We start from the raw sequence: 26,854 nt of genomic DNA, 5'->3' as shown, positions 1-26,854 counted from the left end.
CCTCTTCAGGGTCTGTATAATGTAGTCAGTGAGCAATGGATGCCAGGTTCAATGCGCAGTTAATACTGTACTAGACATTAATTACTTCGTTTGCTAACATGAAAAAACACTCAATACATCTTTAAACATAGGCTACATTTATTGACACAGGCGTACTGTATTACAAAATGTTTGTTTTTTTGTTTTACATACCAATATGTATAGCAGAGTTTGTATAGCTGGTTTAAACAACCTGGAGTCAAATATTGACCAAAAGAAATGCTGACCCACAAACCCTAAGAATATGCACTCTAGCCACTGATCATAATAATTAACATTTAAATCTTAATTATATTATAATTATACAAGAGCAGAAGGGCAGAAAAAAGTGACATGTTTGCTCGAATGTAGCAACATCTAATCATTCACGCTGTAAACTAATTGATCAAATGAAAATCTCATTAGTCCAAGCAGGTTTTTTGCATGTTACAAGGTCTGAGGTCTTGTTATGAAAATTGGCCATGGGTACAGGGTCAGCAAATGGCTCGTTCTATTCCGGGAAAGTAACCCAAGCAGGTTATCATGACACAACAGCCCTTTCGTGTTGGCAAGTCCACTTTCATTCATCGTAGTGAAGTGATGAAAGGAACTTGTCCACATCCAAGTCATGGGGGAAGCAATTTATGAGTTTTTTTCTTTGCTGCAAAATTCAAATGGGAGACAGAATTAGCTGAGGAAATCAATCAATCACACAATCAAGTGTATGCATTTCTTGACCATTAAGGATCATTCAATTAAAACACATAATAACACAATGACCAGTTGTAGATGTGATAAAAAAATATATATCATAAAACCACTGTAGTAGTGTCACCATGTGGTATAGTTAAATTTGGCTGACCACTAGCACCAAAAGTATAACCATGTCCACAAATACAACAACTGAAGTTTATTTATTGTTCTGGTCTTTTTTTGGGTTCTTTAATTCAGTAAGTCAGCATCTTGCCGAGAACAGTCAGAATCCTTTGGTGTCCTCTTGGTCACTTTGTGGTCACTTGGTTTTAGTGACGTGTGTGATCTAGGAGCCTGCTTAAAAATCAATGACTCACGTCCAGGTTAAGGCAAAATTCTACTTTAAATTTATGAAAGAATGAAAAGAAAAGAATGAAAAGTGTTGATATAACAAAAGAAGATGTAGTCTTACCCGGTCTTTCTTTTTATCAGGAGATTGTTTTGTTGCTTTCTTCACTGGTGGGCTGGCAGTAGAAGGGGACTGCTTGCGCTTCTTTGAATTCTTCAAACTAGGGGGAGACTTCTCTCCCGCTTCCTCCTGACGCAAACTGTCTTTGAGTGGAGTGCCAGTTCTAGCAATGGCGGCACGCGACAAGATCATGAGCGTGTGAGCGGCCATATTGATGCTGTTTTCACTCCCCGCCTCACTGGCGGGGCTGCATGTGGGGACATCTGGGGTGTTATGGGGAAGAACGTTCTTAGGTGTTCCTTCTGTATCTTTACCCTTTTTCTGTTGTAAAGGAGTCCTCGGACAATCAATAGACTCTTCCTGGTTATTACCGGTCCCTTGGGTTCGGAGACCAGTGAGGTCTGGGATGCTGGTGGCAGACTTCTTACCTGGTCTGTGAGGAGAGCTGAGTCCCTGAATGTTCTGCAGCATCTCGGCCGCCTGTTTGGCCAAAGACTTTGTCTTTGAGGGAATTTTGGATGGTGTAATAGCTGGAGGACCTAACTCTGATGTTCCTGAAGAAGAAGGTGTTGACAGCTGCTCTTGTGACGTACCGATAACTTCATTTTCCTTGTTGGCCGTCACTTTTGGTTTGTCCTGAGGAAGAGTCTTCTTGTCGATATGTTCTTCGTCAGGCTCTTTCCTGCTGCTTTCCTCTGTTTCTTTACTAATTATACACTGTAGTTCAGAAACAGACGACAATGATTTAGAGGTACCAGAATCCTTAATTTGGTCTCCATCCTTATTAAGGCTATGTCTTTGAGCTATAGGTTTGGATCTACATCCTGGTTCTGAATTTTTCACAGAATCAGGCTGTGACAAACCAACCCCGCTTCCACTTGTAGTTTGAGTTTCTTGATTGAGGATGGTTGAGTTCTTTTTGACATTGTTCTCTTGACGTTGTGGAAATATTGGCATAACCAAGTTCCCGCTAGCTTGGTGATCTCCTGAACACCTGATAGTCTCCACCTTCCGTTTGGGCTTATTGCCACCCAGGATAGCAGGCCTCGTTCGAGGGGCTGCAGGAGAATGCCCTTTCTGAGTGGTATTTTGTGAAGTCAGTGTGTTTGGAATTGAAGGTGTGGTCTTTGTTCCTGGGTTTGAAGTTGGCGGTTGAACGTCCGTCGGCGACTCAAAACATAAAATTCTCTTATGGCTGGCAGTGGCATCCTTCATCTCATTCTGCAGGTTCTGTCCCACGGCATTGTGCAAAGTATCTAGAATTAACAGAAGTGATATTAGAGCAATGAGCACACATTGTTGCTGTTTTTCCATCTACAGTACAGTAAGCCCAAATATTAGATTCAGATCTAGAGCCCTCCCCTGTTTGTCTTAAATATGCCTCACACACTTTTAAAACACATTTTAATTGCTAAAATGCAACAGTGTTATATATATATGACTGATGATAATGAAAGATGATTGATAACAGATGAAATTGGGTCACAATGTAGCGTTTAGCTTGGTCTACATAATCTGCCTGTTGTGATTCCAGTAACAACTTACAAAAATATATTTGTGTTCTTTGTCAACGATATGCCAAAATCATTTTGTTGACAGCTCAGTTTTTCATGAGGATAATGTGTTGTGATTACGACCATGCTCTGCTAAACCAAGTTAACCCCGCAAGCTTCCATTCATGCTCCGTTACTATCACTTATGTGGCTAACAGGAAGGACTGCAAACACTTACCACCATTTGCGGACTGTTTGACTGTAACTGTTGGAGGAGTGGGCTCGACGGTTGCAGTTTGCTGCATTGGCACAGAGGTTGGTATTCCGACAAGCTGAAAAACAAAACTCCTCATCAGTACCCTTTAATAGAAAATGGATATGTTGACAACTGATAATCAGGGATATATAAAATCATGTTACCTGATTGGCCATCATTTGGACCTTTCCAATACCATTCTGTCCCATAATAGTCATAGGAAGCATCATGGGTTTAACAGGAGATGGTAGGATGAGTGCTGACCCTGTGAAAAAAATTGTTTTTTATATTAATACCAGGGCTAATCAAGACAAGCAGAGCACATTGTGTTTCTTACCAGTGACAAAACCTTGTGGTGGAGTTGCTGCAGTCACACTATACTGGTTAGTTTTGGGCATAAGTGGTCCTTTTGAGAAAACTGTAGGCGCTTGCGACTGTCTGGCCGCAGCATCTGCTGTCAGCGATTCAGTCATGAGTAAATAGCTAGTAGTGTTTCCTTGGAGGGCAGGGTTAGCAGTGTCCAAGGGTAGCTGAATAATATAGCTTTGCTGAGCTTGAGTAGTCGCTGCTAATTGATGAGACGGAAGTAGTGCTCCGGCTTTACAGGGCGAATTAGCTAAAGCTTCCGAGCTTTGTAAGCCACAAACCGCAAGTGCTGTTTCATCCAAATTCATGCCTCTTGGTGTGCCGGATCCTCGAGGAGATTTGGCCGGAGAGGAAAGGTAGATTGTGGGTATCTTCTCTGTAGGAATATTGGAAATAGCTTGATTCAGAGCTTTATCACTTGAAGACTCCTCTTCCGGGTTATCGCTGATGATAATCTTCAAAGAAACTATGTTATTGGAATCAGTTGAAACTTTGCTGGAAGTATCGATATCGCTGCTCACAAAACTGGATGCAGCAGTATCTGGTATACACGACTTTGACATTGTGGATAATGTACCTGTGGAACACTTTACTGCATTTGATGCAGCGGTGTTAGCATCTGTGGAAGACTGAGGAGTTACTAAGAGAGTCAGAGGTTGTGTGTTTCCACCGCTGCTTGGGACTGATGTGGGAGGCATGTCAGCACTCAAGTTTTGTTGTGCAGGAGACAACAAAAATGTAGGCTGATTACTCAGTGAAGATGACAGAGCTGCGGCAGATTGAGGTTGAGATCCTTGCGCTTGTTTGCTTTGATTGTCCACATAAATTACTGGTGCCACTGTAGCGGTGGCTCTTGATGCAGGGATCGCAGTCGAGTCAATAATTGGTGCCAAGGTGGGTAAGCTGTCCTGTACCCCTACAGAGGCTGTACTCTCGAAAACAGTTAAAGATGTATCAATATCCAATGGTGATGGAGTAAACGTGTGAGGAAAGGATGAAGCTTTTTCTTTTCTGTTTTCACTCAGGGTAGACGAGAAGTTGTCACAATGCTCTTCGTGAGTAATTAGCAGTCTCGCAGAGCTGTTTTCGAGTCGGGATGACCTGCTGCTGGAGCCAAGCACAGTCTTCTTCATGAGAGTCGGCGGTTTTCTAGTTTTGCGTTCTTGCACAGCTTTGTTCTTCAGTGTCACCGGTGTTAAAAATGAGGTTTCTTGCTCCGTGGTATCTATTTAATAACATGAAAAAAAATCATCTCAGTCTATACAAGTGTATTTGTTTTAAGGCGCACTGAATTCAGTTTCAAACCTACCCGGACCGGTATTACCCGTTAGTTGTCCAACTGTGGACGGAGGTGGTCCAGCTGTATCATTCTCTTCTGGGGGATTGCTCATATCGACATCTTCTGGTTCTCCATCAGTTCTGCTTTTATCTGCAAATGAAAAAAAACAGTATGATCATTGCATATTATTATCCATGACTAAATATAAAAACTTTTAAAAAAATGAATTAATAGTTACTATAGTCAAAGAGGTCAAACAGGGCTTGAAAAGCAGGGTCTGATTCTGTTTGCTCCAAAATGTCGTGGATTGCATCATCACTCATATGTATTTCTCCCTGTATTAAAGGACAAAATGGATAGCATTAATATAACACAAATAAAGAATGACAAAATATAAATAATATTCAGGTAATTCAGCACCTGCAATCCAAGAATTTCATCAATCGACTGGTCGTCTTCCACTGAACTTGATGGGGCCTTTGGTGTTTGGGGTGTTGGCTCACTACAGTTTAAAGAGAGTACACAGAAAAAAAGTCATTAATTACACTGTCACAGAAAAAATATATTAAAAAAAAATCCCAAACTTCAACAATAGTAACACTTACTTTGCAAGAATTTTGTTAATGTTCTCAGCAAGCTTTTCTTGTAACGATCGGTCTCCCAATATCTTGTCACGTGCATTTTGTATCACTAGTTGCTGTGGACATGCACGTTTGATGTGAAGTTGCATGAATAAATGCAATATATTGTAATTAGACAAGAGCATTTCTTACAGGGAAGTTCTCATCGACAGCTTCCTCGGGTTGTGGTTCAGCAGTGACATTGCTGGCAGGCACACTGGACTTGGCAGAACCACTGGAGCCTCCAACACCACTGCTCCTTTTTCTAGGAGTGTCCCTGGGGGGAGCAAAAGAAAGGTTAGTATTTCACAGTATTAATAATACTAAATAATCTAAAAATCTTTTGCACTTAAGTAATGGTAATGGTTTTATTTCATTTGAACATGCATCAGATTACAATTGAGTGCATCAGTTCACAGTTCCACATGTCCAAAAGGAGTAGGAAGAAGCAAAGCTTATTAAATCCTACCCCTACATCCGGTACTTTTACAATCAGTAACTGTTACATTTGTTCACTTCCTGCTTTCCTAATATAATTTAAGTTTTTTTTTCATTTCATTTTTGTCCCATACCGAAGTACGAGGTGATATGACCATACAATGACATAATGGGTACCATAGTAAGTGTCAATATAGTGATATATATAGCACATCATGACTGGTTCAAGACTCTTCATCCTTGTATTTAGCAGCATACTGCTATTTATCAACTGTTTGTATTGTTTCTAAATACAAGTCTTTTTCTACATGTTTGGGCTGTCTGAAAATCATGGAACATTGGAGCAAAGATAAAGCAAATTAATTTTAAAAGGTCTTAGGTATTTCACAATAGCAATAATACTAAAGAATCTAAAAATATACAATCTTTTGCACTTAAGTGTTTTTCTAGATGTTTGGGCTAATTTTAAAAAGGTCTTAGCCAATGAAGGAGAATGTAACAGGTTTAATTTTGTGCATAAAAGTGGGATATTTGGCTACATTGTAGTCCACTGCGTTGCTTTCTTACCTGTGCTATTGCCTGTGTGTCATCACAGCGATGTGAGCCTATCTATGCAAACAGGAGAGTATTCATCCTCCTGGCTGGATTTAAATAGTAACTCCATAGGTGAAACTTTGTTTCAATGGTTATATAATGTAGCGTAGCGACCCTGAACTTATGTGTTGGCTACATTTTTCTCTTCTTGCTCATTCCTGTGGCCGACAGGAACCAGTTTTGTTCAATAAAGCTATTGCTAATTGCACCTCCCTGTGACAAAAGGCTACTCTACAAGCAATATGTTGATAGTTTGTTTGTGTGCAGATAAAACCAGTTCTTACCATTTCCGTCGCCCCGGGGACATGGGTCCTGGATTTAGTCGCTGTTCTGTAACTATTATCTGTACTGGTGTATCTCCTGAAATGGCCCAAGCACAGTCAATTGCATGTTTTAGCTTGGTGCATCATATGATATTTGAATATAAATAATGAATTGCTGCTAAATAACTAAATTAAGACACTACAGACTTTGCAAAAAATAAAACTATATACACACTTCTGTAGAAAGACACTCACTCTGTGTATTGAGTGATCGGCTGCCATCGTGGAACTGGTTGGGTGGGGCGCTGACTGAAGGTGCTCTGATTTGAGGAGCAGAGTAGCTCAAAGGTGTGGAATGGCTGGGAATACACGGCGAGACGAGTGCAGGGCTGTTGACTAAGGTTGTTTCAGAGATGGAGGAGCAGACCACACTGCTTCCTGAAGTCATGCTCAATACACGCTGTCTCGCCAGGTTTGCCAGTCCAACACGGGAACGTGCTGTAAGGGACAAATATAGTTTATGTCTGTTAATGCCATTTGGGGTGTCCTCATTTTTTTTAAACTCCTGTGAACGCTTAGCAAATAATTGCACAGACGTCATTGACTTCTGTCAAAAGATTATAAAATGTTGACGATGTATGTTAGTAAATATTTGTAGCACAACCCATTTTTGGGACCATAAATGTAATTTACAGTCATATAAAAATTCAATAAAATCAAAGGCCAACCAACATCATAATAGTGATTTTGTTTCACAAAGGTTTCACTGTAAATATACATAACTTACCCCTCTGGCTTGCTGATACTGCTGGAGAACTCTGCAAGGACCTGAGATGATAATCACAACACAATGTGTTAACATCAAGATAATAATGATATCTTGATAATAATGATTACTTACTTTATTTGTTTGAGTGTGAAATCCAGCTTTTTCCACAATGATGTCATCACAGCAGGTACTTCACTGCACGTCTCTATTGAACAGATGGAGAAAATACTAAACATGATACATTTGCTTACAGTAAATTGACTATTTGGAAGTGTTGCGTTCACCTTTTGTTTTGGCAGCCATATACTCATTTAGTATGGTTGTTAGTCCCTTTCCAAAAATAGACTTCAGGGGAAGAGAAATGACAGACATCAGGTAATCTATATGTCATTTCATTACAGGTGATTTTTTTTTATCAAATGAATCATTGCAACTTACAAAAACACAAGCAGGTACAGCCCCATCTCCCATTGTATGTTCTGCATATTCTTTTAGGTTTGGGCTCTCCTGGATAAACGCTAGGCTTGTATCGGACAGACCTTCCTCCTGAAGGTAGCCTGGTGGCGGAGAACGTTATATTAACAAATAGATATGACGTGAGACATAAATAAACACATTCGCTGATATCAACATTGCTTTAGTCGACGAGTGAATATAATTCTGTTGGCTAATGCTACAGCTACAACTTTCGCTTGGTCGGAACACTCACCCAGAACCAGACGAGCTACGTCTGATGGCAGCAACATGACTGTCAACTGTTTCTTTTAAAATATAGATAGCCAACAATAGTCCAGCAACATATTCACTGATAAATACGCTTTAGAATGTCAATCTACAAGACTTCGGTCGTATTGTTATGAAGGGGTTGTATTCAAAAGGCGGGGAACTCTACTCAACAAGCACGTATGACCCAGAAGTCGCTGGTCCTGTCGAATGGAATTGTGGGAATTGTGGTTTCTTTCCTAAAGAGAAACCAACACTACATGTTTTTTTTTTGCTCAACTTTCAAAATTGTTAGTAATTAATCAAAAAATGAATATTTAAAGGACATTTGGGATTTGCTATGGTTTTGTCGCTTATATACCTCAACATTTTTCAATTGCTTTTTTTGTACCCGGAAGTGACGTATATTCGCAGTGACAACTGAGGCGGGAAGTTCCTGTTTCATTTTGCTGCGTAAACGCATGAGAAGATGACAAAGTTGTGAAAAGCGCAATGCGCGTGCATGTAGCACATCAGCTAACATCTGCACCTTAATGTGGGACTGCTCATTAAAAGGTGTCACTTTGTCGAATAAAGGTAAGCCAACAGTATCACCTTAGCATGTTTGTAATTCAATTAAATGTGGTTTTGTGTTGCACGGGGCAATGTCTAACATATTGTTATTAAACCGACAGCCAAGTAAACAGGCGATTTAACAGTAACTGACTACAGTAGTGACAATCCTGTGTTTTTTTTAGGAATGACCTTTACAGTATATGGAGGAACTTTTGTATAACTCCAAATAAACCTCATCATGTACATCATATGTTTACAGTATCGTCCAACTTGGAGGCACTATGAGCCTGGCTCTTCATGATTTGTTGGTGTGCTGCAGGGGTCTAGAGAATGACAAAATTACAGAAAGAAAGGTAATTAGACCTGATCATCATCACACTGTATTATTACCTGCTTTTATTCTGTAGTTCAACTTATGAACTATTATTTCTCTGACTTTCATTATGTGTTTTATTGTGTATGCCTTCAGAAAGAAGCCGAACGCTTCCGACAACTCATACGGTCTCCAGAGATCGTGCAGGAGCTTGATCGCAACTCAGGACCTAAAACAAAAGGCTCCAAACACCTCACATGGGATGCTGTTTTTAGGTACTCCGTTTCTGTGTTGTAAGAATGTTGTTGTTTTGTCCAGTACATGAACAAGAATCTATTTACTGTACATACTGCAAGTAACAAATGATCAATTCTGCTATGTAAGGTTTCTACAGCGCTACGTCCAACGGGAGACAGAAAGCATGAAGTCAAGTAAATCAAGTGTGGTCAGAGCAACCGCACTGGCCCTTCGTCAGAGGAAGATGGCTGAAATTAGCAGTCTGATCAGATTTTTCATACACTATGCAAACAAACGTAAGCACACACAAGAGACCGGTAGCAGGTTGCCTCTTTATGTAAAACACACTGCATACATTTTGTTTACAGTTGTTGCAAATATGTAGTTGGTAATGTATTGTGTGAAGGTGGACCTCGTCTAAAATGCAGTGAGCTGCTGAAGCATGTCATTGAGGTACTCCAGAGTTCATATACCTGTGCAGCCTACGGGAAAGACTACAGCAATCTCCTCTTAAAAGAAATCCTGTCTGTCCGCAAGTACTGGTGTGACATCACTCCACAACAGTGGCACAGTTAGTAGGACATTTAATGACAATTGTTTACTTTCATTTGTTTTTATAACTAATTATGTTGGTACTCATTATTTGAACCTGTTATCTTTGTTTTATTTTTTTCCTAGGTCTTTTGGATGTTTACTGTGGCATGTTCAATTCCCCATCCGAATCTATTAATCGAGTCCTGGCAAGCCGGGTAATCGACACGGTCGTGCAGGGTTGTTGTGTGCAAACTGATGGATTCAACAACACCCTGTTCAGCTTCTTCTCCAAGGCATTGCTCAATTCCAGGTTAAGAACCAACGTCTGTATTTTCATATGTTATACCGTATGCATTTATTCAGATGTCTGTTAAATGACAATTAAGTTTCTGCACTTAAATAAATACCACCCCTAAAATAGATACCTGCTTTTGGGAAAATGTATAGCTGGATGAATACTGTGCAGCCCCACACATTCACGAGTCGGCATTCACAGATTCGCAAATTTGTTTATTTTTGCACCAAAGATGTTTATTTTTTTCTCAGAAAATAATAAAACAACACAAACCATATAATCACCATAAGTTGGTAATAATTTCTAAATACTGTACATGATGATAGAGGTAAAATTTACAGCATCGATATACCTTTGTTAAAAAGGCCACAATTTGTATATGTTAATGTCTTTATGATTCACTGATGGTTTTTATCAATGTTGTTACTGTGAGATGTAAAATTAATCATACAGTCACTTTTGATTGGTTCCATACCCTGCCGTGATTCGGATTCCTTATTTATAAATGGAATATTTTTGTAGTTAGAGCACTGATAATCTGTTTACAATCTTCTAAATGTATTTTAAGCCTATTAGAGTCCTTTGATCATGAAATAACACCCCTAGAGTCAACTTTACACACGTATTGCCCATTATAGTAGACCTAATAATAGCAAATAAGACATACTATACACCATTTAGTACTGGGAGAGTCTCTTGTTATTGTTTTTATTTTTTACTTTCGGAACTTGGAAATGTAGCGTTCTTATAGAGTCACACAGAAATGTTTTTATTGAATTTTTGCAATAAATCCAAATATTAGAAAAGTCATAATTTCATGAGGATACGTTGTCACAATATGAGAAAAAAAGTTATAGGAATAAAATCAAAATATTACGAAAAAAATTAACATGAACAAAATGCATATTACATTTTATCATTATATATTAGTTTTTTAAAGTCGTAATATGAGAAATAAAAAAAGTTTACATTTTTTGAAAATTTGGGGGTAAATGTTGCCATATTAGCAGAATAAAGTCAAAATATAAATTCATTATATTATGAGAAGTATATATGAGAAGAAAGTTTGATTTGTATTATGTAATTTATTATAATATAATATTTTTTTTTACATTTTACCAAAAACGTGTCCTGAAAAAGGGGCTCATGTCATATTCCGGACAATATATTTCATAATAATTTAAATTGCGATGTTGCATTATGCTCTCTATCATTCAACGAACGATAAATGTCAGTCAATTTCCGAGCAACTATAAGAAGATATAGGTTATGGTATATAAATATTCTTTCCTATTATCATCAGGCAAGAGAAACACTTGATGGTTTTGGAGCACCTCGTCTCAGCACTCAACATCTTCTTGAGAGCTGTGGCAATGAACTACAGAAGAAGGGTGTGTCAACTGGGGGAGGAACTTCTGCCTTCAATACTCCAAGTCTGGGCTAACATGAGGCCCAGTACTGCTCTAAAAGAGGAGATTGTCGAATTCTTTACCCTGCAGGTTTGTATCCACCATCCTGAAGGAGCAAAGACCCAGGAAACAGGTTATTAGATTAACTTCTTTACGACAATTTGTGGTATTGCAATTTCATGCTCTTTCATGCTACATTATAGACTATATAATGTCTTCTTTTCTCAGGTGCTCATGCTGAAGACTGGACCAGGTGGCGTAGTTTGCTATACAGCCTTCACGAAGCATTAGTTGGAGAAATCAGTCATATTGGCAGCAGAGGGAAGTACGTCACTGGTACGAGGCACGTTGGCGTTAAAGAAAGTGTCATCAAGCTCACAGCTGATATTTGTCACCAGGTAAAAAGATTATGTCAACTACAGTTCAAATGAAATATTTTGCATAATTATTTCTTGCATTTGCTACAGCTTTTTAGTACAGACAGTGACTCACAGCTATCAGAGATAACACAGGCCTCCTTCAGCTCTACCCAGACGGGAAGTTCCGGTTGTGGAACACCGAGTAAGCGACGACGGATTGAACTCAGCTGGGAGGTCCTGTTGGACCACCTGCAGCATCAACGTAGCGACTTTGATATCATCCCATGGTATGTTTTAATACTTTATTTTTATTTATTTTTATTTTTTTTAAACAAAACGTCAACAGCAATACAAACACACTCAAAACAAAAAGGGGGCACTGGACATACACAGCACACAATTTGGTTAAAAATGGTGCAATTCGAGTCATTTCCTTGATTTTTGTCCGTGAACAGTGTCCATTTCACCCATTTTTCTCCACATTTTTCTCCACTCTTCTTCATTCCTCAATCTATGTGTCAATAGTTCCATGTCATATATTGTATTCATCACACAAAGCCTGTCCTCCAGTACTGGGGGTCTTGGATTAAGCCATTTTTTGGTAATGCCTTTTTTTTTACCTGCTACCAACATGATTTTATATAAATACCTATTTTCTCTTAACACAAAGTCTCCCACCAGGTGGCCCAGATACAATTGCTGTATATGTTTTATTATAGAAAAAATAACGAAAAATGACAATACAGGACTCTTTGGAATGAGTACACTTTAAATCCTTTAACAAGGATCCATTGGAGGGCAAGTCTGGTGCCAACAGGCGCGGTAATTCCAGCTCCAATAGCGTATCTTAAAGTTGCTGCAGTTAAAAAGCTCGTAGTTTGGATCTCGGGAGTGGAGGGCCCCCCGGCCGCTTTGGTGACTCGAGATAACCTGGTGCCGATCGCCGGCCCCCCCGCAGCGGTGACGTCTTATTCGAATGTCTGCCCTGTCAACTTTCGATGGCAGCGTCCATGTCTACCATGGTGACGACGGGTAACAGGGACTTTGGTAAAATACAAAAAATAAAAAAATTAAAAATTAAAAAAAAAAACTATTATGGAAAGCAGGAAGTGAACAAATGTAACAGTTACTGATTGTAAAAGTACCAGATGGAGGGGTAGGATTTAATAAGCTTTGCTTCTTCCTACTCCTTTTGGACATGTGGAGCTGTGAACTGATTATGTGATGCACTCAATTGTAATCTGATGCATGTTCAAATTAAATTAAACCATTACCATTACCAAAAGAAACAAAGCTTCTATTTTTTTTTACTTTTCAGGCTGCAGATAACCGCAACGCTCATCTCAAAATACCCATCCGTGGTGCCCAGCCGAGAGATGGTCCCACTGCTGTCAGTGTTGTACCAGCTTCTAGCGGAGCAACGAAGAGGAGAAAGGGGACCGTATGTACTACGTTGTTTACGAGAGGTGGCTCGATGTCAGGCCCATTTGCCAGAAAAGATCCAAATTCACAAACTAGAACTGGACAGACTATGGAGTCGGGTGTGGCCTCTGGCACTGCGTGGTGTCAGCTCACCTCAGTTAGAATCTTTCAGTCTGGAACTGCTGAACTCCATTGTCCAAGGTGGACTGGTCAGTATGGATAGAGAGTTCTGGAAGCTCTTCTCTGGAGCAGGATGCAAACCATCCCAGTGAGTCTCCATGCATCCATGTATCCATGCTCTATTCCGCCTGTCCCTGTATGTTTTTTTTTTTATTTTGTAGGAGCTCTGTGATTTGTCTGGCCCAAGTCCTGCTGAAATGGCCAGTCCCCAAAAGTCCAACTTGGGACCATATAGGCATTACTGAAGGATCGGGCTCTTCAAACCTGAAGGAAACCCTCATTGGCTGGTTGTTGATGACCGATCAGAGTGACGAGTTGGAGGATAACTCCAGACCTCATCCCATTATTTGCAGGTTGCTTAAGTTTCCCTCTCTTGCGATGGTTCTGTCTTCATATGCAGTGTGTTTGATTTCATTTTCTTGCTTCTGCAGTGATTTTCCTTACAATATAATTGCAAACATCCTGGTCTCGTTGACTTTGAAAGACACACGGGCTGGCCTGAACTTTCTCCTAGGTTCTGAAGGTGTAAAGAGGTGAGTTGACAAATTCTAGTCTTGCATAACAAGTGCATAAAGTTAATAGAATTCCACTTTCAACTTTTTTTTTTAGTTCCGTTTTTCAAGAGTCGTCATTGCTCAGTGGCACAGATGTCTTGGAGGAAATTGAACAGTTGTACTTGCAGTTCAGCTTTAACACTCGGTTTCCACAAATGAGAGGACCTTACAATCTGACGGAAAGGACATCGACAGATGGACATTTCACTACCATCTCCTGCCTCCAGAAGAAGTTGGAGCAGTTTCTTCTTTGTGTGGCTGACAACATGCTCAACTGCTACATTCCTAATGTGAGTTTCAAAGCTCCAGCTCATACATTATGGTTATGCAGACTTCATGGGAGTATTCACACTGATTGTCCTTCCACAGGGTCCATCCACCCCTCCGGAGTGTCTGGTGCGCTGTGTCAGTCTTCTGACTGGTGTTCTAGCATGTTACGTCTCATCAGGTTATATTACTGAGGAGGAGGCAGGACGGTCACAGCTGTTTACTAAAGCAAAGGTAAACACATAAAACATAACAAAATATAATTTCCACTTGTTTTGTGCCTTTAGTTATTTAACTATGTCTATTTAACTATGGAAATATGGGGTAATAACTATAAAAGCAATCTTTACTCACTAAATGTACTGCAAAAAAGGTCAGTAAGGATAATTCATAATGCCGCCTACAGAGAACATACTAACTCTTTATTTCTAAAATCACAAATACTTAAACTTGCTGATATAGTTAATCTTCAAACAGCTAAAATAATGCATAAGGCTAAAAATAACCAATTACCTAAAAATGTCATCCAATACTTCTCTACATGAGTAAGGAACTCAAACAATGCACAACGATGAGCCAATTCAAGAAACAATACAAGCAGTTGATGTTTGCTAAATACAAGGATGAAGAGTCTTGAACCAGTCATGATGTGCTATATATATCACTATATTGACACTTACTATGGTACCCATTATGTCATTGGATGGTCATATCACCTCGTACTTCGGTATGTGACAAAAAAAAAACTTAAACTATATTTGGAAAGCAGGAAGTGAACAAATGTAACAGTTACTGATTGTAAAAGTAGTCTTGAACCAGTCATGATGTGCTATATATATCACTATATTGACACTTACTATGGTACCCATTATGTCATTGGATGGTCATATCACCTTGTACTTTTGTACGTGATAAAAAAAAAAACTTAAACTATATTAGGAAAGCAGGAAGTGAACAAATGCAACAGTTACTGATTATAAAAGTACCAGATGAAGGGGTAGAATTTAATAAGCTTTGCTTCTTCCTACTCCTTTTGGACATGTTGAACTGTGAACTAATTATGTGATGCATTCAATTGTAATCTGATGCATGTTCAAATGAAATAAAACCATTACCATGTCTTGTTTTTAAAGACGCTGGCCCAGGAGTTGAGTGGATATCTTTCTAGTGTGAAAGTAAAGATGAGTGAAGAATCAACCATGACGACACTGAGATCCATCATGAGGCTGTGCACACTGTCCACCACAAGAAAAAACAAGGTGTTTATTTTTTTGTAATTTCTGATTAATTACTTTTTTAATTACTGGTTTTCTACTTGTTTTCCAACAGGATAATGTTTGCACCATCTCCTCTCGCTTATTCATTATGACTTTACCGGCCAGTCTTGTCAGCGAACTGGCGGAGATCTACAAACTGCTGGTAAATGACAAGCTACTCAAATATAAGACGACTCTGAACATAAAACCACCCCTCTTTTTCAAGTCCTGTTCTTTCATTGGTCACCACTGTCTTTAAATAGCATCATACTTCCTCTGTTGTTTGCTAACCTACCTGACACATGAGATACATACAATCAGTAACTGTTAAATTTTTTAACTTCCTGCCTTTCTAATATAATTTAAGTTTTTTATTTTAATTTTTTACTTTTTTAATTTTATTATTATTGTTTTTTTTTGTTGTTTTTTTATTTTTATTTTTTTGCCACCTTTTTTTGATTTCACATACTGAAATGCTATGGCTTTTGCCATGAGGGGATATGACCATACAATGACATAATGGGTACCATAGTAACTGTCAATAAGTATGCAGGTCAATATGGTAAATAAAATTTATAGTGTGAGATTGCAAACTAAGTCAGAAGTGTCCTTGTTTCTTCAGCTAAGCAGTGCTTCTCGGAAAGCTTCTGTTGTGGATGAAGACGAATCTACAGACAATGAGTGGGAAATGACCAGAACACAGCAAGGGGATGACATGCCTCTTTTTGAAAGTGACGAAGAGTCCCACAGTGGGACTCAGAGACCCAGGGGTGGAGACAACAACGAAGTCTCGTGTGCACCAGGTAAGAACAGACCCTAATGAAAACCCACAACTTGGTACAATAAAAGTTAAAAAAAAAAAAACAGATTAGCAGCTGTTAATGTCAGCCGTGTGTTGAAAGTACACTCTGAATGTTCTGAGCTCCTGTTTAAATGGCATATTGAGCATATTAATGCTGTCCAGAGGAATTGGGCTATAACATTCATTCATTCATTTTCTACCGCTTTTTCTCACGAGGGTCGTGGGGGTGCTGGAGCCTATCCCAGCTGTCTTCGGGCGTGAGGCGGGGTACACCCTGGACTGGTGGCCAGCCAATCACAGGGCACATATAGACATGGGATATAACAGGTCTTTGCTAAAATATAGCGTTAGTTATCACCCTTATATCCATTTGCTTAGACAATAGAAAGTGTTTGAATGTGCTGAAGTGGAAATATTCCCGTGACCCTGATCAGAGACCCCCAGCGACCCCCAGGTCCTGGAGGTGCCTGGATGCGCCAACAGCAACCCGGCAGATGTTCATGTTAATTCTGCAAGAATGTGCCAAGATAAGAACACATAAAACAATAAAAGTAATTACTCTCACATGTACACACACTCATAGACAAACAAATACAGCTCGTGCAACTGCAACCATGTAGTAGGGACCCCCGAAAACTGCATATTCAAAGTGGAGCGGCATGTCACTGGGTATGTGGTTTCACTTTCCTCGCTGCGAGTAACTGTGAATATTGTTGTCTGTATTTCTGTATTTAAGTGTTTTTACAAGTGTCACAGGAGTTTGAACCTGACACTGTACTTCACACCGATACAGTAAATTGTGATCATTAGATGCATTTAAAACCGCCGCAAACCGTACCTGTGTCTTTCTGTAGGTGCCAAAAGCCTGTTAGCTGACAAGCATTTGTCCCCACAAGATCTTGCTCTCCTCGGAATCTTGGAATTCTTGTGTGAGTGCAGCTCCATACAGCCCATCCATGGCCAGCTTTTTAAACCCCAAGAGGTCCGTCACAGGCTCTTGCTGCTGTTGGAACAAATCGATCCGAGCAAAGCGCTGCATATTAACATGGTGGGTAGCATCAGCTTGTGGACATTCTAAAAATGTTTGTGCCCCAGAAGCGGATCAACAAAATGAGGTCTGGATCTCGTTGTAGTATCTTGTCCTGTTGAAGAGGCTTTCCGCTGAGGACTCCCTCACTCCAGAGGAGTTTGACTCTTTGCTTCGTCCGCTGGCGTAGGAAACTCTTTATTCAGAATGTATATATAATATTAAGTACAATTTATAATTTTTGTCACTTAATGTGTTGTGCTGTCTTTACAGGGACCTATGTTCTTTGTATCGCCAGGACCAAGAGATCTGTGTTTCTCTTCTTCTGGCTTTATTACCTTCTATCAGAAGCCTGGGGAGAACACACCACATGCAAATGGAAATGAAACACGTGCAAGGCTCGCTACTACAAGTGGTGTCAGGTTTCTGGTCTGTAGCATTTGTTTATTTATTTTGGTAAATTTTGCTCCTGTAAATGCTCTAGTTATAGTAGGCACATTGATTTATTTACCAAAACTGTATCTGACACCAACAGCAGCTACATGATACTTCAAATGCAGCTACTGACATCTTGTGGAGTTCATAAGAACTACATTAGGATGTTGTCTACAGCCACGACTGTTAATACCAATAATACAATCATGTCCTGTGCTGTGTTGTAGTTATCTGAGCCAAACAGGAAAATGCACTTCAACTGTACGAGCCACTTTAGTGCGATGTCTAGTGGCATTGTTAGAGGTAAGCCAATAGAATGCATAACAACTATTTAACTGCAGAAAAAAATTAAAATTAATGTCATCAATAAGGTTCCTTAATGTGTTTAAGATTTTCTCTTAACATCCTTGCCAGGCTGACCCGTACTGCAAGTGGGCTATATTGAATATCAGACAGGAGGACTGCCCAGTGTCCACTATACTTCCATCTCTCCTTGCAGATACCCACCATCAAGTCCGCATGCTTGTTGCCATGTCATTAGAGAGGTGGGTTAAACGTAGCTAAGCGCTAACATACACTAATGACTATATTGTCGACATCACTTTGATTCTGCTGCTTTCTATCCAGGTTGTTCTTGGACAGGAGGCCCGAGCATTCAGACAAGAGAAAGATGTTGTCACTGAAACACCAGCAAGCAGCCTTTGAGAATGTTTACTTGAAGGCTCAGGAGGGCATGAGACCTGCTGTAGGGGCATTTATTGTTGTCACTAAATCCCTTTATTTTCTTACCCTAAATAACCAAATTACCTGCCTTTTGTTAGTAACAATGACAAAGTGGGGTTATTTGTGCTTATGTATAAAATACAGAAAAGCAAGTCCACCGATGAGGGGCAAGACGAGATGTTCAACCGTAAGGCTACCCTGCTGAAGAGCCTGTCTGTCATGCTGTGTTGCAGTCCGGTCTGTGAGAAGCAGACCCTGTTTGCCCTTTTGCAGTCTTACAAGGAAAACAATATCGAGGAGCACCTCATAAAAAAGGTAAAAATCACAAAGCTGCTAATAAACACACACACTATTGTATGGTCTTGCACCACATGGACAGATAATGAAAATGATGAAAAGAATGAAAAGAACAACGAATTAAAAGAGCTGTACAAATATTATTTATTATATTTTATTATAATTATAATTAAATAATTCATATTTGATGTTTTTTTCAATTTTTTATATTTTTTTTAATATTTTTTATAATTATTTAAATTTATATATAAAATGTATATATACATTTTATATATGTATAATTATATATATATTTATAAAATTATTTTAATTATAATTATTGAATTATTATTCAATTTAAATATGAATTATTTTAAGTTAACATGATTTAGTTCAGGGCTGCACGGCAGTCGAGTGGTTAGCATGCAGAGTTTGCATGTTCTCCCCGTGCATGCGTGGGTTTTCTCCGGGTACTCCGGTTTCCTCCCACATTTCAAAATCATGCTAAGTTAATTAGCGACTCCAAATTGTCCATAGGTATGATTATGAGTGTGAATGGTTGTTTGTCTATATGTGCCCTGTGATTGGCTGGCCACCAGTCCAGGGTGTACCCCGCCTCTCTCGTCTGAAGACAGCTGGGATAGGCTCCAGCACCCATCGCAACCCTCGTGAAGAAAAGTGGAAGAAAAGGAATGAATGACTGATTTAGTTCGAACACCAACACTATCATGATGCATATTAAGTATGAATTAAATAATATTGTTTTTGATATTCACAACAATTTATTATGTACACTAATAATCTACATGATGGACAACTTATTTTAATACAACACTGCATTTAAAACAACAATAATAAACATCATGTTCTGTCCGGTGAGTGTTCATTCTATCAGTTAATGTAAAAAATATGTTTTTGTTCCAGATGCTGTGTAGTGTATCTGCAGTATTGGGCTACAACAAGGTGAAAACTTTTATCAGCTCTCACTTGTACTACTTGGTGGCCGAGTGGCTCTCCCAGAGACAGTCTGATGACCGCTACACTCTAGAGTATTTCCCCTTCACCCTCCTTGACCATGGCTCTCTCAAAGATTTTTATCAGTAAGTGAATAAACCTTTATTCTGTCTTGTTCACAATCTTTAAATTATTGGTTGTTAAAATATTTTTTGTGCCAATTTGTAGCTCCTCCTACCAGGTGCTCATTCCACACCTGGTTTTCCTCGATGACTTTGAGCAGGTGAAGTCCATTGGTCAGTATCTTGACCGGGACTGGAGAGAGCTTCTGGCTGACTGCTTCCCCAAGATCATGGTCAACATCCTGCCGTACTTTGCTTTGTGTGGTCAGGAGACACAGGTGGCACAGCAGAAGGAGAAGGCCCACAGAGTGTACGACCTGCTCAAGGACGCTAACTGTTTGGGCAAGCAGGTGAAGCACTTCTAGCATGTCTTTAACCACATGCGTTCAGTGTCCACGTCTATCAGGAAAACACATGATGATTCAAATTTGGTTTTCCCCTCGTATTTGTCACAGAGAATTGATACCCTGATCCACAGTAACCTGCCAGACATAGTTGTTGAACTCTTAATGACTCTTTATGAGGGAAGTGGAGCTGAAGACAGAGGAGACTTGAAACGCTTTACAGGGTAAAGTTGATATAATATACTAAGTACGATATGGCAATAATGACATCACATCACCCGTCATCAAGTTAATTACCGTATTTTCTGGACTATAAGTCGCTCCGGTGTATAAGTCGCACAAGGCCAAAAATGCATAATTAGGTAGAAAAAACATACATAAGTCGCACTGGTAATGGTTTGATTTCATTTGAACATGCATCAGATTACAATTGAATGCATCACATAATCAGTTCACAGTTCCACATGTCCAAAAGGAGTAGGAAGAAGCAAAGCTTATTAAATCCTACCCCTCCATCTGGTTCTTTTACAATCAGTAACTGTTACATTTGTTCACTTCCTGCTTTCCAAATACAGTTTATGTTTACAAAACATTTTTTATTTTTGTATTTTTTTTAATAATGTACCTCGTACCAAAGTATATATAATATTTAGCAAACATCAACTGCTTGTATTGTTTCTTGAATTGGCTCATCGTTGTGCATTGTTTGAGTTCCTTACTCAATCCATTCCATAGTTTGATTCCACATACTGAAATGCTATGGCTTTTTAACGTAGTCCTAGCATATAAGTGTTTCAAATTTAGTTATTCCCTGAGTATAAGAGAGTATAAGTACTGGAGTATAAGTTGCATTTTTTGCGGGTAATTTATTTTATAAACTACTTAACCAAATCAGACATTACGTCATCTTGGAAGGCAAGTTCTAACATTAATAAAAGAATAGAGAACAGGCTGAATAGGTGTAAGATATGCTAACACAATGGTTATTCAGCTACACAAAAAATAAACATGAACAGAAAAGATGTCCAGTGTTTATGTAACATAAACAGTTTTTTCATTTATAAGTCGCTCTGGAGTATAAGTCGCAGGAACAGCCAACCTATGAAAAAAGTGTGACTTAAAGTCCGGAAAATACGGTAGTTTTGTAAATTCTTTTGACACTTTTTACATTTAAACAATTCCATAGGGAATTGGACCCTGTCCCCAACCCGCCATACTTCAGCTCTGACGTCATCAAAGCCACACTGGAGTACCTCAGTAAATGCCACAGTGCAAACCACAAGTCACTGGTGGCAATTCTGTCCAAATCTCCAGTAAGATGTTGTCTAATTGTCCTACAGTTGGTCCTGTTAAGTTTTTGTTGTCATTCCTTGTTTTTTATCCTCCTCAGATATCCATTCAGAGGATTCTGCTGGCGGTGTGTGAAAAGGCAGCCGAGACCACCAACGGTTATGAACGCCATCGTATTCTGCTGATGTATCACCTTTTTGTCAACCTGCTGCTCAGGGAGGTGAAAGACGGTCTCGGTGGAGCCTGGGCTTTTGTCCTGAGGGACATCATCTACACACTCATCCATCACATCAACAGCCAGTTGGTGCACACGGACACACACAGGTTTATAGCATAATATTATCTTACTGAAATCCAGTCAAAGAAAAATGGTCTTATAATTTTGTCCGTTTACAGACTAGTTCAATTTGATGAGGTTTCCAACCGGAGCCTGTCCCTGTGCTGCGACCTCTTGACCTCTGTGTGTCAGGCTGCACTGCAGTTCTGTGGTGATGCTCTAGACTGTCACCTACAGGTCATTGTTGGGACTCTCACAGCACAGGTCACCAACCAGCCAGCCATCTCTCAACAGGTATATTAAGGGCCCTTCCACATTCATGTAAATGCTTACAAAACACCCCAATTGTTTGTCTGTGGTTTTCTACTGAAAAACTACTACTCTATTTCTTTCTGAAATGACAGAAAATGGAACATTAAATGAACAAAGTGGGAAACAATTGAGTGCATCACATAATCAGTTCACAGTTCCACATGTCCAAAAGGAGTAGGAAGAAGCAAAGCTTATTAAATCCTACCCCTCCATCTGGTACTTTTACAATCAGTAACTGTTACATTTGTTCACTTCCTGCTTTCCTAATATAATTTAAAATTTTGTATTATTTATTTAAAATTAAATTATTCAATTATTAAATTTTATTATATTTAATTATATTTAATTATACATTTATAAATTTATATTAATTAATTTGATTTTTTAATTTATTTTTGTATCTTTTTATTTTTTGTCACATACTGAAATACGAGGTGATATGACCATCCAATGACATAATGGGTACCATAGTAAGTGTCAATATAGTGATATATATAGCACATCATGACTGGTTCAAGACTCTTCATCCTTGTATTTAGCAAACATCAACTGCTTGTATTGTTTCTTGAATTGGCTCATCGTTGTGCATTGTTTGAGTTCCTTACTCAATCCATTCCATAGTTTGATTCCACATACTGAAATGCTATGGCTTTTTAACGTAGTCCTAGCATATAAGTGTTTCAAATGTAGTTCTTCCCTGAGATCATATTTCTCCTCTCTTGTAGAGAAGTATTGGATGACATTTTTAGGCAATTGGTTATTTTTAGCCTTATGTATTATTTTTGCTGTTTGAAGATGAACTATATCAGCAAGTTTAAGTATTTGTGATTTTAGAAATAAGGAGTTAATAGTTTTATTGTTATACAATGACCATTGTTTTCCCTTCTGTTTGGCCCTCAAGGTGCTCAGCCTGTTGCGGTTTCTTGTAATAGACAATCAGGAGAAACTGAAAGCCCCCATCAGTAAGTTGGAGCCTTTTCCTGACCTCCCTGAATTCCAAGAGCTGCGCTCTGTCCAGAACGCTCTCAAATACAAAACAGGGACCTTCACTTTGAGACAGGTAACGTGTCATACAAACTATGAGTTTATTCAGTCTGATCTGAATGGTTAAAAGCCTCTATTTTACAGGAGATATCACACTTCCTGTCTGTGACGTCCTCCGAGTCCCTACCGCTGACCAGACTGGAGGGACTGAGGCAACTTGCTCAAAAACTTCATGACAACAAGGAACAGATCAGAGAGTTGGTCAAAAATTGTCATGGTAAGATACCTGGTGCTGTTCATGTTTTATATTTATATTTATGTTTGTAATTGTTACCTATACACCTTAGCTGAGCCCACCGAAAGCATGCTGGTCAAGCTGGTCCTCAACCTACTTCAGCTCTGTAAGCTGGCGGCTAACCACCCTGCTGGAACTGACATTTTAGGTAGGCTTTTATGGTTTGTGTTTATGTCTAGATATATATATTTAGTATTTGAAATGTAACTCTTCCTCCAGAGGCAGCAGGGAGTTGTTTAGGAGAATTGGGTCCTGTCGATTTCTCTACCATCGCTTTGCTGCACGGCAGAGACCCTCTTTATGAAAAAGCTGCGTCTGTCTTCCCGTCCACTGACTCACAATGTGTTTACATCATCCTCAACTGCATTAATGACAGCCTCACTCACCAAAGGTGAGGTCAATCTTCAGTTTTAACATCTCTACTCAAGAATGGCGTTTACTAACACTTATTTTTGCTTTGTGATTCGGGGACAGTATTGACGTGAGGCAAGCAGCAACTCAGTCAGTGAAGAACATCCTTGCGACTCAGTCTGGACTCCACTTTTGGGAGCAGTATAAACACAGTAGAGACCCCATGCTGGCCTACCTTAACCCCTTCCGGAAAGCCAACAAGAAGGTAGGTTTTTGACAATGGAAAGCATGTATGGAATGGCTCTCCTTGTTATGCTAGTAACGTTGGAAGCCATCAGGACCGCCAAGGTTACATTTTCTCTCATTTCTTAATGAGTCACAGCTCCCCATGCTGGGAGCATACAGTTCCAGACCATGACGCCACCACCACCTAGCTTACATGAAGATGTCCTGTAATAGGGGCTGCACGGTGGACGAGTGGTTAGCACGCAGACCTCACAGCTAGGAGACTAGGGTTCAATTCCACTGTTGGCCATCTCAGTGTGGAGTTTGCATGTTCTCCCCGTGCATGTGTTGGTTTCCTCCCACATTCCAAAAACATGCTAGGTTAATTGGCGACTCCAAATTGTCCATAGGTATGAATGTGAGTGTGAATGGTTGTTTGTCTATATGTGCCCTGTGATTGGCTGGCCACCAGTCCAGGGTGTACCCCACCTCTCTCGCCCCAAGACAGCTGGGATAGGCTCCAGCAACCCTCCCGCGACCCTCGTGAGGAAAAAGCGGTAGAAAATGAATGAATGAATGTCCTGAAATAGGGGCTGCACGGTGGATGAGTGGTTAGCACGCAGACCTCACAGCAGATAATCAAATTAAAGGCGTTTTAATATTTTATCAAATAGAATTAATCACAGACTTGGTTTTATATATTTCAAAAATAATTACAGGAGCTGCACGGCGGTCGAGTGGTTAGCACGCAGACAGCAAAGAGACCAGGGTTCAATTCCACCCTCGGCCATCTCTGTGTGGAGTTTGCATGTTCTCCCCGTGCATGTGTGGGTTTTCTCCGGGTACTCCGGTTTCCTCCCACATTCCAAAAACATGCTAGGTTAATTGGCGACTCCAAATTGTCCATAGGTATGAATGTGAGTGTGAATGGTTGTTTGTCTATATGTGCCCTGTGATTGGCTGGCGACCAGTCCAGGTTGTACCCCACCTCTCACCCAAAGACAGCTGGGATAGGCTCCAGCTCCCCCTGTCACCCTCATGAGGATAAGCGGTAGAAAATGAATGAATGTTTTTTAACATTATTAGAGCAGGGCTGCACGGCGGTCGAGTGGTTAGCACGCAGACCTCACAACTAGGAGACCAGGATTCAATTCCACCCTCGGCCATCTCTGTGTGGAGTTTGCATGTTCTCCTCGTGCATGCGTGGGTTTACTCCGGTTTACTCCCACATTCCAAAAACATGCTAGGTTAATTGGCGACTCCAAATTGTCCATAGGTATGAATGTGAGTGTGAATGGTTGTTTGTCTATATGTGCACTGTGATTGGCTGGCCACCAGTTCAGGGTGGGATAGGCACCCCCCGCGACCCTCGTGAGGAAAAAGCGGTAGAAAATGAATGAATGTCCTGTAATAAAAGTGGTTGCTGAAACTACAGTTTTACAGATGTGACAACTACACAGAGTACTACATTCCACCCTTAGGTGCAATGAGGTATTCTGTTGTTATCCAGTTAGCCCAAACTGTTCCCCTTATTAGGCAGCAGCTGTGAGCGCCGAGGAGAGTTTGGAAGCCAGGGAGAAACTGGACAACCAGGATTTTTGGATCCCACGAATGGGCAGCCACAAAGTCTGGCTGAAGAATCTTTGCACCGCCCTGCTGGACAGTGGAGGAGTCAAGCACGAGGCTCTTCGACTGGCACGACCTCTGTGTCTGGTAAGCAAAAAAAAAAAAAATTCTTTGACACTTTTGACCGTTGTGTAGGGCGGCACGGCGGTCGAGTGGTTAGCGCGCAGACCTCACAGCTAGGAGACCATGGTTCAATTCCACCCTCGGCCATCTCTGTGTGGAGTTTGCATGTTCTCGCGTGGGTTTTCTCCGGGTACTCCGGTTTCCTCCCACATTCCAAAAACATGCTAGGTTAATTGGCGACTCCAAATTGTCCATAGGTATGAATGTGAGTGTGAATGGTTGTTTGTCTAGTGAGGAAAAGCGGTAGAAAATGAATGAATGACTGTTGTGTAACGTTCAATGCTCATGGAATCATTTTTGTCTAATGGCAGGTGAGCGTGGACTGTTGCCAGACGCTGCTGCCTCTCATCATCCACTCCATCCTTCTGGATGATTCCGAGGGTTCCTGGAGAGAACTCCTCTCTTCCCATATCCGTGACTTTTTCGGTTTTTGTTCCAGAAGTGCTCAGACCTCAAGCCGCTGTACCACACCGCTCAACCCTGACTCTGGTAAGCGACTCTGATCTTTAACAGTCGATAGCGAGACATTATGAATAATATATGTTTTTATCCTCAATATGAATTATTCCTCACAGAGACTGACTCCGCCAGCCAAGGACTATTTGACAAGGCATCTCTGCGTACTATGCTGACAGTTATTGACTACCTGAGACACCAGCAGAGACCTCTGGGCTCTGATAGGTTTGGATATTTCTCAAAACTTTCTGTTTTTGTGGGATTTATTTTTTGCTAACATTTAACTTTGTATGTATATTGTAGCAAGTCGTGTGCCACAGTATGTGATTCCAACTTCTGGCTTGTCCTGAACTACCTGGAGGTAGCCAAAGCTGCTCAGTCATGCTCAGCTCACTTCACCGCTCTGCTCTACACGGAGATCTATGTAGATGAGATTAAACTGAATTTAGAGGAAAGCCGCAGGTAGGCATCAAATGCATTGTTTTTTTTTCAGAAGTAGTCGCCCCATAACTGCATTATGTGTTCTGTCACCTCATAAAAGTATCTCACTCTAATCAGAACCAAATGCAGAGCAACCCGTAAGCTTAACTTTGAAGAAAACAGTCAACAAATGACTATTTGTAGCCTGACCGAGAAAAGCATGGAGGACACTAATATCAGCCTGCAGGTCTGTCATGTGCTTATAAGGAATAGTTAGATTTTAATAGTTAGGAACAGTTTTACATTGTTTGAACCAATTCTACATGATCGTAGGAGTTGCTGATTGACGTCTACAGGAGCATCGGAGAGCCCGACAGTCTTTATGGGTGCGGTGGAGAAACCATGACAAGTCCGTTGACAAGGTCATCCATCTTATCATCAGAGCATGCC

General features: G+C 40.1%; 2 protein-coding genes across 3 annotated transcripts in view; one reads left to right on the top strand and one right to left on the bottom strand.

Annotated features, from left to right (window-relative positions):
• Positions 1-118: 118 nt before the first annotated feature.
• Positions 119-8,201, bottom strand: npat (nuclear protein, ataxia-telangiectasia locus). Its single transcript, XM_058079727.2, has 17 exons — positions 7,968-8,201; positions 7,697-7,815; positions 7,543-7,603; positions 7,391-7,463; positions 7,277-7,317; positions 6,745-6,987; positions 6,511-6,586; positions 5,348-5,471; positions 5,180-5,271; positions 4,995-5,076; positions 4,813-4,909; positions 4,605-4,724; positions 3,267-4,520; positions 3,094-3,194; positions 2,912-3,005; positions 1,184-2,436; positions 119-679 (listed from the first exon to the last, which is right to left on the bottom strand). The coding sequence occupies exons 1-17, from the start codon at positions 8,002-8,004 to the stop codon at positions 599-601; spliced, it is 3,948 nt and encodes a 1,315-aa protein (XP_057935710.2). The 5' UTR covers positions 8,005-8,201; the 3' UTR covers positions 119-598.
• Positions 8,202-8,387: 186 nt separating this feature from the next.
• The window catches only part of atm (ATM serine/threonine kinase), a 34,643-nt gene continuing 16,176 nt past the window's right edge, over positions 8,388-26,854 (top strand). Inside the window, exons 1-41 of one of the 2 annotated variants that reach the window (XM_058079725.2) lie at positions 8,394-8,557; positions 8,796-8,889; positions 9,006-9,124; positions 9,234-9,382; positions 9,493-9,657; positions 9,765-9,930; positions 11,219-11,457; positions 11,553-11,722; positions 11,792-11,970; positions 13,002-13,373; positions 13,447-13,638; positions 13,717-13,818; positions 13,895-14,129; positions 14,209-14,340; positions 15,240-15,365; positions 15,436-15,525; positions 15,985-16,165; positions 17,019-17,212; positions 17,298-17,377; positions 17,465-17,620; positions 17,854-17,929; positions 18,041-18,171; positions 18,254-18,371; positions 18,494-18,664; positions 19,550-19,725; positions 19,808-20,051; positions 20,157-20,269; positions 21,232-21,358; positions 21,436-21,659; positions 21,732-21,906; positions 22,826-22,984; positions 23,053-23,185; positions 23,256-23,351; positions 23,423-23,594; positions 23,678-23,819; positions 25,316-25,492; positions 25,840-26,017; positions 26,104-26,209; positions 26,288-26,446; positions 26,543-26,651; positions 26,738-26,826. In XM_058079725.2, coding sequence (XP_057935708.2) covers positions 8,818-8,889; positions 9,006-9,124; positions 9,234-9,382; positions 9,493-9,657; positions 9,765-9,930; positions 11,219-11,457; positions 11,553-11,722; positions 11,792-11,970; positions 13,002-13,373; positions 13,447-13,638; positions 13,717-13,818; positions 13,895-14,129; positions 14,209-14,340; positions 15,240-15,365; positions 15,436-15,525; positions 15,985-16,165; positions 17,019-17,212; positions 17,298-17,377; positions 17,465-17,620; positions 17,854-17,929; positions 18,041-18,171; positions 18,254-18,371; positions 18,494-18,664; positions 19,550-19,725; positions 19,808-20,051; positions 20,157-20,269; positions 21,232-21,358; positions 21,436-21,659; positions 21,732-21,906; positions 22,826-22,984; positions 23,053-23,185; positions 23,256-23,351; positions 23,423-23,594; positions 23,678-23,819; positions 25,316-25,492; positions 25,840-26,017; positions 26,104-26,209; positions 26,288-26,446; positions 26,543-26,651; positions 26,738-26,826 — 6,194 coding nt within the window. In that variant the 5' untranslated portion in view covers positions 8,394-8,557; positions 8,796-8,817. Of the gene's footprint in view, positions 8,558-8,795; positions 8,890-9,005; positions 9,125-9,233; positions 9,383-9,492; positions 9,658-9,764; positions 9,931-11,218; positions 11,458-11,552; positions 11,723-11,791; positions 11,971-13,001; positions 13,374-13,446; positions 13,639-13,716; positions 13,819-13,894; positions 14,130-14,208; positions 14,341-15,239; positions 15,366-15,435; positions 15,526-15,984; positions 16,166-17,018; positions 17,258-17,297; positions 17,378-17,464; positions 17,621-17,853; positions 17,930-18,040; positions 18,172-18,253; positions 18,372-18,493; positions 18,665-19,549; positions 19,726-19,807; positions 20,052-20,156; positions 20,270-21,231; positions 21,359-21,435; positions 21,660-21,731; positions 21,907-22,825; positions 22,985-23,052; positions 23,186-23,255; positions 23,352-23,422; positions 23,595-23,677; positions 23,820-25,315; positions 25,493-25,839; positions 26,018-26,103; positions 26,210-26,287; positions 26,447-26,542; positions 26,652-26,737; positions 26,827-26,854 lie in introns of those variants that run through there. The other variant, XM_078792924.1, reaches the window with a different exon arrangement.

The sequence above is a fragment of the Doryrhamphus excisus genome, linkage group LG8, assembly GCF_037039965.1.
Source record: "Doryrhamphus excisus strain RoL-2023G ecotype Guam linkage group LG8, RoL_Dexc_Guam_v1.1, whole genome shotgun sequence".
Taxonomy (NCBI): Eukaryota; Metazoa; Chordata; class Actinopteri; order Syngnathiformes; family Syngnathidae; genus Doryrhamphus; species Doryrhamphus excisus.
The sequence above is the reverse complement of the archived record's forward strand: the minus strand, read 5'-3'. Positions and strand labels throughout refer to the sequence as shown.